Source organism: Astyanax mexicanus, chromosome 12, assembly GCF_023375975.1.
Source record: "Astyanax mexicanus isolate ESR-SI-001 chromosome 12, AstMex3_surface, whole genome shotgun sequence".
Lineage (NCBI taxonomy): Eukaryota > Metazoa > Chordata > Actinopteri > Characiformes > Acestrorhamphidae > Astyanax > Astyanax mexicanus.
This window is the reverse complement of record NC_064419.1, coordinates 3,588,328-3,604,389: the sequence shown is the minus strand read 5'-3', so window position 1 is coordinate 3,604,389 and position 16,062 is coordinate 3,588,328. Positions and strand designations below refer to the sequence as shown.

At 36.7% G+C, this 16,062-nt stretch overlaps 1 protein-coding gene across 2 annotated transcripts in view; it reads left to right on the top strand.

The window, feature by feature from the left end:
* The window catches only part of bcap31 (B cell receptor associated protein 31), a 33,751-nt gene that overhangs the window by 1,249 nt on the left and 16,440 nt on the right, over nt 1-16,062 (top strand). The window contains exons 2-5 of one of the 2 annotated variants that reach the window (XM_022670880.2): nt 1,936-2,044; nt 2,904-3,004; nt 3,741-3,885; nt 10,742-10,877. In XM_022670880.2, the coding sequence (XP_022526601.1) occupies nt 1,953-2,044; nt 2,904-3,004; nt 3,741-3,885; nt 10,742-10,877 (474 nt within the window). In that variant the 5' untranslated portion in view covers nt 1,936-1,952. Of the gene's footprint in view, nt 1-1,924; nt 2,045-2,903; nt 3,005-3,740; nt 3,886-10,741; nt 10,878-16,062 lie in introns of both variants that reach the window. The other variant, XM_022670879.2, reaches the window with a different exon arrangement.

The window sequence follows — 16,062 nt, the reverse complement described above, 5'->3', positions numbered from 1 at the left end:
ACTTTATTCAATAAGGTGCACCAGATTATAAAATGCATTATGCAACACTAGTAAGGAACAGGGTTGTGGTGTTGAGGAGGTAACTAAGTTCAGTAAAGTTATGCTAAGTAAACAAAACTGTAATTTAAAAAAATATATATTTTAAAGTCAAACAAGTGCTAGATGTTATTTCTACACAGATTTCTCTCCTAAAAACTGTTTATTTGGTGGGTGAAGCGCTTCTGTTTATTTACAGTAAGCTTAGATTACCAAATTTCCACTAAGGCTGGGTGCAGCAGCATTAGCTTTAATGGCTAACTGCGTGCGCTAGCAGTGGTTAGCGCTAGTAAATGCTGCCCAACAGTGCTATACTGAGGAACCCTGAGTGTTCCAGTAAATCAGGATGATATAGGCTAGCTGTTTGTCCCACGTAGCTTGTTTTAACACTGTAAACGCACAGACTACAGTCTAATATACTCATCTCTGAATGACGAAAGAGCTAGCTCTTAGCGCAGTTAGCGGCTAATGCTAATGCTGCTCCAGCAGTGCTAGCCGGGGTTAGCAGCAGGCTACAGGTCGATAATACTCACCTTTAAATGTTTAAAAATTAAAACTATTGCTTAAACAATAAAATAATATTAAATTGCTGTAAGTTGCGTTCATATTTACATCATTCAGCACACAGCCAGAGTGCCTTGTATTTAAATCATCATGTTACACAGGTAGGCAGGGCTCATTTTGCTGTAACATGATTGGCTAACCAAACTTCAGTGCAAAGATAGCCCTTTTTATTTGCTATCTAAAAGCACTATTGAATCTTTCAGGTCTTTTATTAGATATTTTGCCTTGCAGTTCACTATATATACCCCTGTGCATGACTGTGACTAGGGATATTTGTGAGTGTTTTGTTCACCTCTTAATAATTCAGATTGTCTAAATGACATGTTTATATCTGAACTAACTAATTAGCTGTAAAATATTTTGAACAATTGATAAATTTCCCATTTTCTTATCACTGATGAACGTTGACCACCTGACAACTCATTATTGAATATTTGCAAAACTGTTAGTGATGACGTCACTTTAACTCTGACCCGTGTCATCGTAACCTTTGGCCCAGTGGTGATTCATGTTAATCAGATTGTTGTTTGTCGGGTGTTTCATCATTTGAAGCTGCTTCCTCCAGACAGGAGATGGAGCTGTTGCACCAGAAATGTTCAACCACCTCTGGGTGCATCCATTACGACACATGGGCTTAATGACACACATATGCGTGTGCAATCTCTGTGAAATGTATTACCAATAGAACAGGATGATCTTAGACCATAGATACATGATCTTAATCATAAGCCAAAGGTCACTTTTGGTCACTAGGTACAGACAGTTCTGGTGCTGTATTGTCAGATATCTGCATAGTTTGCTGCTTTTTTGGCTCAGGCGCACCTAATTAATCTCGCCTAATAATTACCAGGTTTAGTTGTTGTCTGTTAAAGCAGAGAAACTGCAGAAATCAGAAAACTGCTGTAATCTGGTATATATATATATATATATATATATATATATATATTCATTTATTAATTGATTTATTTGTTTATTCATCCTAGGCCTGTCATGGTAATTATGCTATCGACTTCTCGTATGATACATGAAAATTGCCTAAATAATTTTTCTCATTGTGGAGAACCCAGTGTTTTGAATGAGCCCCATGTCAAAATATTTTAAATATCGTTATTTTTTTCATGTTAAATATTTTTAGAAATTTTAAAAATGTTTTTTATATAAAAGGATCTCAATTTATTTTTAATGATGTTACATTATCAATATATTGATGGGATAAAATGCTCTAAAATCTACAGTAAAGTCTTATACCGCAATTATTTCTGCAACTGTGTGTGTTTGAGTGTGTGTTGTAGATGATTCTTTTTATTCTGCTGATTTTCTTCAGTTTTTCAGCAGGTTTGTAAGCTGCCGGTATGAGTCTGCAGTGGACGGCTGTGGCCACGTTCCTCTACGCTGAGGTGTTCGCGGTGCTGCTGCTCTGTATTCCCTTCGTCTCTCCGAAAAGGTGAGGCTCGTACTGCTGCTCCTCTCAGCTTCTTTACTACAGTAGGAAGTGTTTCTTAAGCTGCTGAATTATATACTTCATGTATTTTCTCACACTGTAATGCCAGAAGTCATGGGATAGCATGACTCATTGATTTATGAGGTGTAGAGGGCATTTTAGTTTATCCAGCGTATCACCCAGCAATAAATAAATAAATAAAATTTCTTTTTTTTTCAGTGTCAGGTTAGTATGAATAGAGTTCAGTGCTTTTATCAGTCATGTATGTGAGTATTTGTATGTGAGTCACCCACCCACAGATAATTCCATTACCCTTAACCTTAGTTCATCCTTAGCTGAATGTTATTCAGACTAGACTCCTTTCTTAATCTGATGAAATTCACATGACCGTGCTGACAGATTACAGCTTGTTTGGTTGTGTAAAAATAGGAAAGTTGTAAACAACATTTTCCCTGGGTTGAGTAAAAAAAAAAAAAGCACCAAAGTGGAATCTGGTTCAGTTTGCATAAACAAGCCTCTTAAATCAGGTAGAAAAGAACTACACTGTGTGTGGGCCTATCACAAAAATTACAGTTATTGATTATTGTACAGTATATGGGCAAACGGCCAATTAGTTTTCAATATTTTAAGTGTTTAACTATTCTTAATAATTCTAAGTTAGTTGCATTTTAAAAGTAATTTGTAATGCTAATACAGTAGCAGGTTACATCAGTGGAATGCAGTCGCCTTAAAATGTGATAAAATGAAATGCCTTTTTTTTTTTTTTTTTTTTTTTTTAATACTTCTAAAGTGAGTGCTTATGTTTTTTTTCCTATATTAATGTTAATTTTCAGAATTAATGAGGAATTGCTATCTTTTGTAGATGGAGCAAAATCTTCAAATCTCGCCTGGTCATCGCCATCACATCCTATGGAAACACAGCATTCATTGTAGTTATCTGCATCCTGGTTTTCCTTCTGGTTGGTGAGTATGCATTTTTAAATAGTTTATAAAGTTTTTTTTTTTAATAACATTTTAAAAAGTATTAAACCCATTCCAATACTTTAATTATATAAGATTGGAATGTGTGTATATTACAAACACTGGAACACTTTTTTTTTTTTTTAAAGCAAAATTATTTAACAACTTACAGTTGGTCTTAGTCTGTTCCAGCACTGCTTCACTACAGTATTACTGCACTCTGCTCATGCTTACACACAGCACATTCACACTTCGTCAAAATAACTAGAAAAAGACACAGAAACACAGATAACTCTGTAACTATTAAAAGTAGAAGTTCTTTTCTCTTAAGAAATTACAGATGAAGCCAGAGAGCAGTGAGTACTGTGTCCTACACATTCAAAAGACTAGGAAACTGGAGAAAACTGATACAGGAAGACGTCTGGCTGACCTACATGGAAACAGCAGCTTTAGCCTTTAGCTCAGATTAACATGATTGGACTGAGTTTTAGTTTTAGCAGAGAAGAATTATTTAGTTGGGACAGGTGAAGAACTGCAGTAATAAAGTCATTGATAGGATGAGAAAATAAAAAAGCAGCATGTCTGGGTCATACAGCACTGCCTCTAGACCACTAAACAATAAGGGTTTTATAAAACATTTACAGATAAGTGTAGATCTTGTATACACACTATACACTATATATACACATATTTTTAGCACTAAAGCCAGGTGTGTGTGCGTTAATGATTGTGTTCACAGATGCGTTCAGAGAAGTGCGGAAGTACAGTGTGACCGACAAGGTGGACTTGACCAACAACCCCGTGGCCATCGAGCACATCCACATGAAGCTGTTCAGAGCGCAGAGGAACGAGTACATCGCAGGCTTTGCTCTGCTCCTGTGTCTGTGAGTCACTGAGTAATTACTTATTTACCCCTTTAGGCACTTTTCTCATCATCAGACATCATTCCTGCCATTCCTGTCTGAGTCAAAGACAGTGTCATTAGTGAAATTATTACACGCTGTATTATATTTTATTAGCTTGTCCCACAATAAAAGTCCCTGCAAAAATAATGCATTCAAATAAGTTGTGCAAGGAGTCTGCTATATTGCTTAGAAGATTGTGTTTATTAATTAATTTTATGATAATTGCATGGGAAATAATGCTATACACTTTAAATGTAGATTATAGTCTAAACTTAATTTAAATTTTTAATATTGGCAGCAGTATGATGTCATGCGTCTTCATTCGGGTTGTGTTGAAAATTGGGAAAATCAATTTTTACACTTGAAAATTGCATTAAATCTGCCAACCAAGTTTAATTTCCAAGAAACAGATGGAAAATGAGGGAACTCAAGATTCTGAATAATACACAAGTTTATTAGATGTGACATAGAAGGAGGTTTTACCATTTGCACCAGAAATATTGATTAGAGATGGAAATCATGGCCAAACAAAGCACTGTTCATCTATCTCTAAAAACTCTGTTTTCATTTTTAATTTCTCAGTTTCTTTCCAGTAAAAAAACGTGTATTATAATAAACTGTCAACAAAACGGAAAATTAACTATTTAACTGTTGCATTGCACTTCTTTACACAAACAATTACACTATTACACTACTATTATACTATTACTCCTGATTGCTTAAACAAGTACAAAAGTTCATGTACTCGTACTCGGTTGCACAAAAATGGTATTGATGCATCCCTAGTACTGAACCTTTGAAAAAAATTATAAATATACTAAATAAAAATACTTTTTTTCAGTAGCATGTTTTTATAGACCATAAAGTATTTTTCTGTGCTTTGTCCTGGGACCCTAGATATGATTATCACAGAAGCAATGATATAAAAATACTTGTAATATCATTTAGGATCATAATTTACACTCCTGCTCAATTAGGATTGCCTTTTTTTTAGGAACTCTGAATTCTGAAGAAACAATGATTGAATAAGTGTCCCAATGCTTTTTTTCATCATTTTTTATCCATATCTCTCCCAAGACAAATGATCTTGGCATGTTATTATAATTATTATAATGCTTGGTTTTATCTTGTATCCTTTTTTTTTTTTTTTTTTTTTTTTTTTTTACAAGAATAAGAATTGAATTGTTGCAGAGAGAGATGCAATCTGGCACGACCATCTGTTTTAGCCAGCTTTCTGATGAGCTTCTGAACACCATGTATTCAGGCCAGAAATTCTATTTTAGTTGTTGTGCCTCTCTAGTAATTACCGCTTGCCTTTCAACACTAGCCTTTACTACGCTATTGTGTTGCGTTTCTGGCTGAGAATTCCAGGAGAGCGAGTGTCTGTTTACAGTCGTGAAAGGGCACACAGGTTTTGTAACAAGTTGGCATTGTATCTAATGTCAGGCAGATGTTAATTTTACAGTAACAGTGGAAGGAATGGCATGATCAGCAGGGGACCCCATACACTTTCCATTCCCGAACCTCGTCCGTGGTTTCACAGCTCCTGACCACGTGATTGGCTACTCCAGGCTTGCGTTGTTGCACAATATGTGAGCGGCTCCTCCAGCTTGTGTGTTGGGTCTGCGTGCCATCTCCTTACAGGGGCAATCCCCCATTTCTCTGAATGGCGGGGTATTAATAGCCCCTGGGTGGGCTACTACAGCCACCCGTGACGCTACTTTCCCTGACTGCCAGATTCGGAAGTCGGACCTGTAACTATTTAGGCACCTTCATCACCGCAGCATGTGATCAGGCAGCTGGGGATGAAAATATAGCTGAACTTGGTGGCCGGCCAGAGACCTATAGTCCAGTATTCATATTACATGCGGAAGCCCGGTGTGTACAGGGTGTTGGGAAGTGTACAGCTGTTGTGTGAGTGTGTAACCTGGCATGTGACATTTTGACACAACAGGACTTGATGTACTGAAGCCTTCAGTGCAGAGAGGGCTGCATTACTTTTACTTTATCAAAATCAGAAAAAAGAAAAGGACTGATTAAAGCAGATGTGCTTAATCTTAAGAAGCAGCAGCAGCAGCACAGAGATATATATGTACGTATTTACTCATTAAAAACTGAATAAAACACTAATATTCATATCCATCATATGTTTGATCATGATATTTTTATAGGGGAGGACCAACTAAAGTATCAAAATCGGCAAGTACAAAAATCCATGTAATATTACTTTTTACTTGCAAAAACTATATTAATGCGTCCCTAGTACTAAATATATTCAAACATGTAGTGCAAACATATCCAGTGTTTGAACATGATTTTTTTTTATAGGGGAGGATCGTTTTGTATTGTATGCAATAATGCCAAAGATTTTGACATGCTTAAAAAAATTATATAAATATGGTGATATTGCAATATACTTGAAAGCAGTACCTTTTGTATTTCTTTTGCTATTTACTGTATTTATTTGAATTGTTTGTTTGCGATTACATGTGTGCAATTAATATGCTGCACTTTAGTTTTGTAGTATTTTTTTATTTTTTATTTTTGTCCTGGTGAGTTACTTGGTAAGTTATTCTACTAAATGCATGAACCATCTTATATTTATTCCAAATAAACTAAGCTAGAATATTTATTTAGTTACAGCATATTTTTTTAAATTATATTTTTAATCAATATTTTTTATATTGCCACAAATATCATTATCACAAAAATACCTTTTTAGAACTTTCCACTACTTTTTATAATAACTACAGAACACAGTACTGTACTTTTACTTTCAGTACTTGAGTACTAGATTTATAATAAACTTCAACTATACTAAAAAAATTAAGTATTTTAGTACTTTTACTTAAGGATAGAGCTTAAAGGACACTTTAGCTTCTACTCAAGTCATTTTTTTAATTGAGCACTTAAAGTACTTTTACTCAAGTCTGGGTCTCTAGTACTTTACACATGTCTGACTTTGGAGCACCGAAACTGTGTCTTCTCTGGACAGTTAAGACAGTTACTAAAACAAAAGCAGAATAAGCTATGCGTTTAATACCTATGCTTTAAGAAGCAGGTGTCCCCATACTTTTGTCCAAACAGTGCTTGTTCTATTGCTAGATTCCAAACTGTACTTTACTTTTTTTAATTTTTTTTATTTATTTCTTTCTAAATCCTGCCAATAGTGTGTGAGGGTATGTGTGGGTGTGTTTGTGGGCAGCTGGAACTACAGTACAGAGCTCCGTCTGTTTTCCCACAGGCTCGGAACAGCTGGGCCAGTCAGGACCCTGTGGAAATACCCACTGCAACCTGAGAGCGGTGATCAGGCCCTGGTCAATGCAGGTCTTGTGACCTCATGCTCAGTTAAGGGCCGTGGAGATGAGCTGTCACATTCAGCACGTATGCTAGCTGTGGCTCACCGAGGTGTGGAATGGTCAGCGTTAGCACAAATGCTAGGTGTGGTTTCCCCCTCCAAGGTTTCTCTTCGTGGTCAGATGTCCAGCACAAGCTCATCTTACACGCACCCTTTATTAAGATGCGCTTTGACAAAATGCAGAGCTCTCGAGACCCCATTTGTGTTTAGCCGCACATGAATCATCGCAGTGTGTGAAGCGTTTGAAGTCTAGCTGTGATTAGATGAGCTTTGTATTGTGTTTCCAGGTTTATATAAGAGTGTGGTGGTCAGACTAGGGCTGCACGATATATCGTTTAAATCAAACATGTCATGTTGCAATGCTTTGATTCTTGACATAAGAAGTAAATACACAGCGCTGTCTCTGTGTCTGTGTGAGTGACTGGCTGCTACTGCCTGAGAAACACGAGGGGGGAGCAGGTGTAAACACGAGGTAACTGCATGGACTCCATCCACATGGTTGGGCACGTACTTGTAAACGCACATGTCAAAGCTGTGCCATTTAAATTTAAAAAGCCATTTAAATGCCTGATTAAAGGGCCGATTACTGTTGTTTTGCTGTTTTCCTCTGGTTTTAAGTGCTTAACACTGACTCAGCTCTTGAGCAGCCCAGCGTGAGACAGCGCACGAGTAGGAGGCGGGGCTGGTGACGTCATGGACCCTGCATTGTTTAATATCAGGATATATATAATCGAAAAAAAAACATTTGCAATTTAAAATGTTTCCAATATCGTGCAGCCCTAGGTTAGACCACTGATTGTAGCTGGTGAGAATGGGAATTTGCTTAATGTTTTGGCAACTGAAATTAGGAAATCATGTTTAGTATTTGGCCAAGTAAGATTAAAGACTAAACAAAGAATTTTATTTCATTTATTTGAAGTCATACTGCAGTGTTGCCTCTAACTTTTAGCATCTTATTTGGGTGTCAGAGCGCTGCTACATACCTCACCCACAGGGAGTGTGGGAGGGAGCCAACAGGGAGAGCCAAGAAACAGCAGGACTTTAATTTGATTTTACACTCTAGTCTCATAAATTAAATTAAATATGTTGTGGTTTGCTGCCTCGAAATAGCTTTAATTTAGTGCAGTACTGTCCAAATCCTGTAAATTGGGGCAAGTGAATACCTATGAAGTTTATGAAGCTCAATGGCTGACCTCAGTATTTAAATCTGATGAGACACAATATTGGTAATATATATATATATATATAAGTTAAAATGACATCTCTTCTTGTAATGGATGTCATTCAATTTTTACTCTGATTATTGATTATGAATGATTTATCATATGCCGTAAAATACAGAGGAGTGTGTCAGTACTGCAGCTGGTTTTACCATAAACCCAACAACTTTTCTCCTGTATGATCTCACATGTGTCTCTTCAGACCTTAGGACTTATGTCAGAATCCAATTAGCTAGGGTTCTGTATTCAACTCGCAATCCACCTTAAGGGTTCTATACAGATCTGGCAACCTATGACCAAATTAATGCATTGCCTCCGCGTCACTCAAGTTTAAACCATGGCTCTGCAGACCATGCCATTATTGGGTCACAGAATAATGTGGGGGGGAACACAGAATCAAAGTAGATTTCTCGAGTTTACACTTATATCTTTGGAATTATAGTGTATGTCAGATTTTGTGCTCCATGGTCATTTTTTAAGATTCTCCAGCAGCAGATATATTGTAATGCAACATGGATACAATGGAAACATTGTTTTAAGCTTTGTTGGTTTGTGTGCAGTGCTGTTAAAATGTTCAATATTCGGTAATTTTACATTTTAAATCCTGCTATAAACATTATCATGGCTTTCCTTAAAGTAGCTTTTTGTTTGACTTATTTTTTCAGCCAGATTTGGATGTGTTTTTGCTTCATTTCTTTTTGAAAGGTCTAATCAGGGGTACTGATTTTTGTTGTGATGGTGGGTGGGTGGGTAGGTGGGTGTGGTCAGACATGTGGCCGGTGTTTATTTACCGTTATCTCCGCTGGTATTTGAGAGTAGGGGCAGTAGGGGTGCCTTTTTCAAGTTCCTGGAAATGCTAAGTGCTTTTTAGAGTAACTGCAACTCAACCTCTGAGCAGCATCTCACTTTTGGGGTCCCCCAATTACCTTCCCTTCTTAAGGATGTTCTTTCATCGCCACGTGTAAAGATACTACATGGCTAATTTTAGGTGCCACGCCCACTCCTGCTCTGTGTTGATTTGTGGTGTGGAAATATACACTGTGCCCATGTGGGTATAGTTGTACGATGCCAACTTTCAGCAATAAAGTTGTAAATAAAAGAATAGTACTCTATTAAAGCGGATTAATTAGGGGTCGACGATAGGCAGCCCAGACATCTGGCCCTTGAGATTGTTTGAACTATAATAAACGATAATATATATAAAAAAAAAATTAAAGTGCTTCTCTGATGAGCTTTTGTTTACATTCCTCCCCTGTCTCACTGTCGCGCTCGGCGTGACATTCTTGTTTTTCCACCTGTTCTTGGGCTACTTATCTCCTTATTATTATTATAATATTATTATTATTTTACCCAATTCACTAGCCAGGTCAACGGTAGTGTATTGGACCATGATCCTTCCTTTCCTCTTGGGTTTATCTGCTTTGAATTCAAATGTACTGCAATTGGGTTCAACAACCCTCTGGGCTGAAGAGCTACTAGTCTGTATCACTACATCCCATTACAATTCATCCAATGTCCATCCAACTTCCTGACCTTTTATTTCACAAATCATCTCTAAACAGTAAATAAACATGATTTAAAAATCTTCTAAATCACACAAAACTAGTAAAACATTAGATCTAACTTTGCTTTTTTTGACTTATTGATAGTGCTGTCATGCCCTAATGTTAGAGTTGCTGTTTTTCTAGTGCAGTGGGTGGGGCTAAGCTAATGCGTTGTAAAATTTGCATTATTAATTTTTTATTTTTTGCTGGTTCACAGCCTATACTGATTGACAACAGATCTGAATTAGTGTTATGCATAACTAAAATAAAAATAAAAATAATGATCATTGTAAATGGATAAAATGCTCTGTGCAAAAAATAAATAAAATAATTGCTCATCATTTTAACTCGATTATATTCAATATGTACAATACTCAATTATTTTTGATTAATTTTATTTATGGTCATATCTTCCAACACTGGCTCCATCGTTTAGCATAGAAACAAGAAGCTGCGTCACTTTTTTATTAGTTTAGTTAGATTCTTGGAATACAGAGAAAACTGTTCCAGATGATCTGGCCTGAGAGGGACATGAGTTCCCTGAGCACTTTACAGCATGCACGGCCAATTTAATCAGACACCCGATATATTGATTGGACCTGTCTTCAGCCACTGATGGCATCGCAATAACACGCGACTGTCCCAGCCAGCGGTGCCACAGGAGAGCCTGAAATGCATTTATAACTAATACGTTTTATTTCCTCCTGTCTCAGGTTGTTGCGGCGCCTGGCCTCACTCCTTTCCCAGCAGGCCACGCTCATGGCCTCCAACGAGGCGTTCCAGAAGCAGGCCGAGGGGGCCAGCGACGCTGCCAGGAAGTACATGGAGGAGAACGAGAAGCTGCAGGAGGTGAGTGATTCAGAAGCTCATCAAGTGATTCATTTACTCTGTCTTTCACTCTCATGACTCTTTGATCCACAACACAACAACAGTTCTTTGTCATGAGCTTAGTTCGCAGGTAACAGGCTGTGACTTATTATGTGACTTATCATGTGAATTAGATGCAGCTGTAGCGTTGGTGGCCCAATTGTTTATTTATTTTTTATCAGAGAATAAAAGAAGTTTACTAATTTATTGTTTTTAAAGGGGTGTGTGTGTGTGTCTGTGTAAAAAAAAAAGTAACCAAAATAATATGGTTTTCACCTTTAGCTGTGTTGCAGAAATTACTGCTAAAACTAGAGTTACAGTTAGGGGTGTGCCATATCGTATCGTACGCGATAATATCGTCAACATTTTTGAATATTGTGAACGATATTATACCCTGAAATATCGTGCCATAACACTCACCCCTAATTATCACTTCAGGGTTCTACTTTTTTGCTGTTTTAAGCAAAAGAAAAATTCACACATTTCTCATTTCCTATTATATATCTACTAGAGCCAGATTATATCTGTCCAGTGTCATTTATTTAACTTTAATCCTGGATATATGGAGTTTTGTTACAAATCTGCTCAAATTCCTGTATTTTTTTAATATCTCAGTTAGTGTAATATCATATCTCAGCTGTGCAATATCATATCGTATACAATAATAAAATGTACATTTTGTTTTGTTGCAGTAGTGTATTTTTTTTTTTTTTGTCATATCGCCAAGAGTATTGTTATCGCGATAATACCATGAAATATTGTGATATTATTTTAGGGCCATATCGCCCACCCCTAGTTACAGTATATGACTTTTAGCCTGGTTTTAACCCTGATTTCCAAATGTGTAGAGTCTGTGTCATTCAACTTTAGTCTGCAGACTCTGGTGCAGTCGGAGTGAAAGTCTATGATGAGCTTAGACTGTGTTGTTAGTTGCAGAAAATCAAATGTTTCATTTATTTATTTATTTTTAGAATTTTTACAATTTTGGCCTAAAGCTCATAGTGTAAAACTCTTCACCAACTTGAGTCAGAACCGAGTACATAAGCGGCCAATGAAAACGTAGCTGCCTGTTCACCTGTTGCCAAAAATTAAAGCGCCAAAGATAACCTCTCTCCAGCAGTGATGGTCCGTCTCATTTTTTGTGTGTTGCCTGATGATGAGAGATTCATCCCGTGCAGAAGATATTAAACTCGTCTTGAGTCATCCGTAGCAATTGTCTAAACCAGACCTGTCTTCTTCCTGTATTAGCACATAAAAATTGGGACCGTATAATACGGTCCAGTCATAGATATGTAAAAATGGCCTATTGTGCTCTCTCGGGGCTCTGGCAGCTACTAAAGTATTTCTATAAGAAATGGGGTTCAAGTCTAAACTATGTGGTGAACAATCCATGTGTGAAAATGATGATCTCAGGCTCTCTGAACTCTCTGCACTCGTTCACACTCTAAGCCACATGAATCCTGGCACTGTCACCTTGGAAACATAATCATCCATGCAGCAGTTATGTTGGGCAGATAGAGTGTGCCTAGATTCATCAAAGAAAATGAAAACGTCAAGGTTTAGCATGATGTGTTTATCTTCCTTCTTCTATCTAACCTTGCTTTAAGAAGGCTTTGCACATCCTGCGATGTGACTTCTGCACACACACACATTGCGATTATGATGATGATGCTAAAATTATATACTGTGCAGCCTTACAGTCTACTGAGATATATTTCCCTGTATGGAAGGATAGTGCAGTATGTCTGATTCACTCTGATCATAAACTATTCAGTGTGTTGAAACACCAGCGGATGTCTTCTTCACCACTTTCACTCAGGCTGCTGCACGCTTGTTATTCATGGTGCTTGTAGACGTATAACGGCTTTTGTGTTCGCACCTGTTCATTAACTTGTCATTCATTACCTTCCGTTCTGCAGTCAGCTTGAACATATGGCCTGTGACTCAACGTTTTCAGCCGTTGTTGTTTTTTATCCCTTGAGACTCCTGGCTTTTTGGCTGATTCATCACTAGACTCAATCAGAAGTGCTCATAAAATAAAACATGAACACTGTCTGCAAATTCCAGTTTAATTAAACATTTAATTGAAGTCTGTGCTCGTTAGTCGTCTAGCCTGCTTTTGAGTGGGAACGTCGAGCGAAAGGGTTTTTGTATAATTAAAAGCAAATGCATGTTTTGGCACAAATGGTAGGTGATGTTTATGTACTGTACTGGAAGTGAAATTATATAAAAAGTGGCAAACTTAAAATCTTTCCTCTAGCTTGTGGTTCTACCTGTAGACTCCAGAGGGCGTCGCACTCTCAATAAATTCCAGTGAGTATGAACAAGATATGTAAAAATAAGTATTGTAATTATTGTTTTTTATTATTATACATTATTTTGAGGTCTTTTTACATTTTAATACTAAATATGTAAAATATATATATATTTTTGATATAATAAATAATAATTTATTTGGGGTGTGACAAAATCTGATACACCAAAAATCCTGATAACCAACAATACAAGATGGCTTACATCCTTATAATTTTATTTTACTTTTAATTGAGTAGTGTACTGTAGTAGTTTGTCATACTTTTACATTCTTATTTAACTCAAATAACAAAAATAATTCTTAAATAATTCAAATTCTATAACAATTATTTTAATGGCACTTGATCTAAAATCTCTGCCCTCATTGAAGGTATGAAGGGAATAAGAATTTATTTATTCCTATTGTGTGTGGTAAACCTCATGCAGATTATTGATTATTGATTGCTAAAACCAATAAAAAATAAAAGCTGGAGAGAGAAGTTACCCTCCAGGATTTTAAGATCATCAATATCTATCTATTAATCAATCAATCAACCTTTATATAATATCAGAGTACATTGAGGGTGGCTTTAAATTACAATGTAGCCAAGCTCATACATAAAATGCAAGATATATAAGATATTATAACAGATATAAAAACAAATGAGAGAAAATAAGTTTAGGTTAGTTATTTTGGGGGTAGAAAGGGTAATAACAATGATAAATAAAAGGCTAACAGCAAATCAGTAAAGAAAACTAATACATTAAAGAGTAAAATATAAATAAGCAATAACTTAAAACAAAATAAATAAATAAAAAGGCTATGAAAAAAAAACCAAATGGAAAGTAAAAAAGAAAAACAGATAAAATTAACCAATTTTTAAAAAGTTAACTAAAAATTGAATAAGAGCAAAAACAACAAAAAAATTAAATATGACAAAAAATGAAAGACAAGGAGTTTAAAATGTTTAAGTAACAATTTTCTGAAGGCTGATCCATCACTGGCGCGAGTCTGGTAAGTTGTGTTATTGCTGTTACTGTTATATTAGCCAAACACTAGTTTTAGAGTATTTTTTAAAACAATACAGTAAAGTATATATATAAGTATATATAACAGATAATCCAGGTGCTCTAAAGCAATGCTTTTTATAAAGCACACAGTGACTGTATATTTCTCCCACACACTTTATGGAATAACCTTGAAACTCTCATATACCATGTCATTCTTCAGTGTATATGAGTGATTGTGTAGATGTCATTCTTCAGCGTGTAGATGATTGGTGATTGAGAGAGTGGTCAGGGTCCGTTGGCTCAGCCGGGTGGGCTCTCCATGCTGATACAGTAGAACTCTAGGAGAGCTCAGTTACAGCAGTGACATGTTATAACTCACTGCATTGATTAGCTCCACATGTCTTGTCACTCCGGGTCACGGTACACGTGGCTCTCTCACGTGCCTCTGTCGGGTTTCATGTATGACACATGGCAAAAGTTCACTGCAGACTGGCTGCGCAGATGTATGTCTAGCAACAACATGTGAAGATGAGGGTGGAGATCATGTTATACTGAAAACTTTGATGATTTCTGAGTCAGTATTTTAAGGACATGCACTGAAAGCTGAAGTTCTAATATCGCAGTAATATCTTTAATTGGCGCTAGTGCTCAGTTTAAAGGACAACGATGGGCTATATGCTAGGTGAATTTTATATGTACATTATACGTTTCTTCTTATGTGTTTATTATATTTATTACTAGGTGTGGAATCATAGGGAATCTCACAATATAGCACATCACGTTATGTTGCACACAATATCACAGTACTGTGCTTCTGCAATACTCAATATATCACTAAATAATTCTCTGCAATACTTCACAACATCTGTGTTACTAAATGAAATGAAGAAAATTAAATAGTGTACAGCAAAGAATCTGAAAGCGGTGAGAGTGAAGTTGAAGCGCAGAAAAACGGGCCAAAGGGTCTAAAAGTGGAGAGGGTGCTCAGTTGTAGCGCAGAAAAAGGGCTAAAGAGTCTAAAAGCGGATAGGGTGCGCAGTTGTAGCGCAGAAAAAGGGCCAAAGAGTCTAAAAGCGGAGAGGGTGCGCAGTTGTAGCACAGAAAAAGGGCCAAAGAGTCTAAAAGCGGATAGGGTGCGCAGTTGTAGCGCAGAAAAAGGGCCAAAGAGTCTAAAAGCGGAGAGGGTGCGCAGTTGTAGCGCAGAAAAAGGGCCAAAGAGTCTAAAAGCGGAGAGGATGCACAGTTGTAGCGCAGAAAAAGGGCCAAAGAGTCTAAAAGCAGAGAGGGTGCGCAGTTGTAGCACAGAAAAAGGGCTAAAGAGTCTAAAAGCTGCTGTAATTAAGGAGTTTAATATTAAGAGACATCATGAAATTAAAGATCAATTTGAAAAATCTTAGTTTACACAACACTGTCAAAGATAAAGATACTAAGATAGTAAGTCAAGTAAAATGGTGTGTAAATGAAAGTAATCAGGAAAATGTATTATTTAAAGTGGTATATTTCATTATTTGTTATATTAAAGAGTCTGTGGCCCGTGACTTCAAATATATTTCTCCTTCTGGCCCCCAACAAAAAAAAGTTTGGACACCCCTGACATATGGCTTGAAGTATTTAGTATCGCAGAATCCGTATCGCAATATACTTGACGTATTGAATCGTAACCCCTGTATTGTGTATATTACAGTTATAGGTCAGATGCAGGTAGACTCATCAGGTAGGATCAGGATCAGGTAGGATGGTGCAGCTGTGGCACTGAAATTATGTTTTTTTTTCACTCGTCTGTGTGATGGCAGGATGTGGACATGTTATTATATCTGCTGAAAACATCAAAACCTGTCTGACCCAGATTCAGCACTCTCTGCTT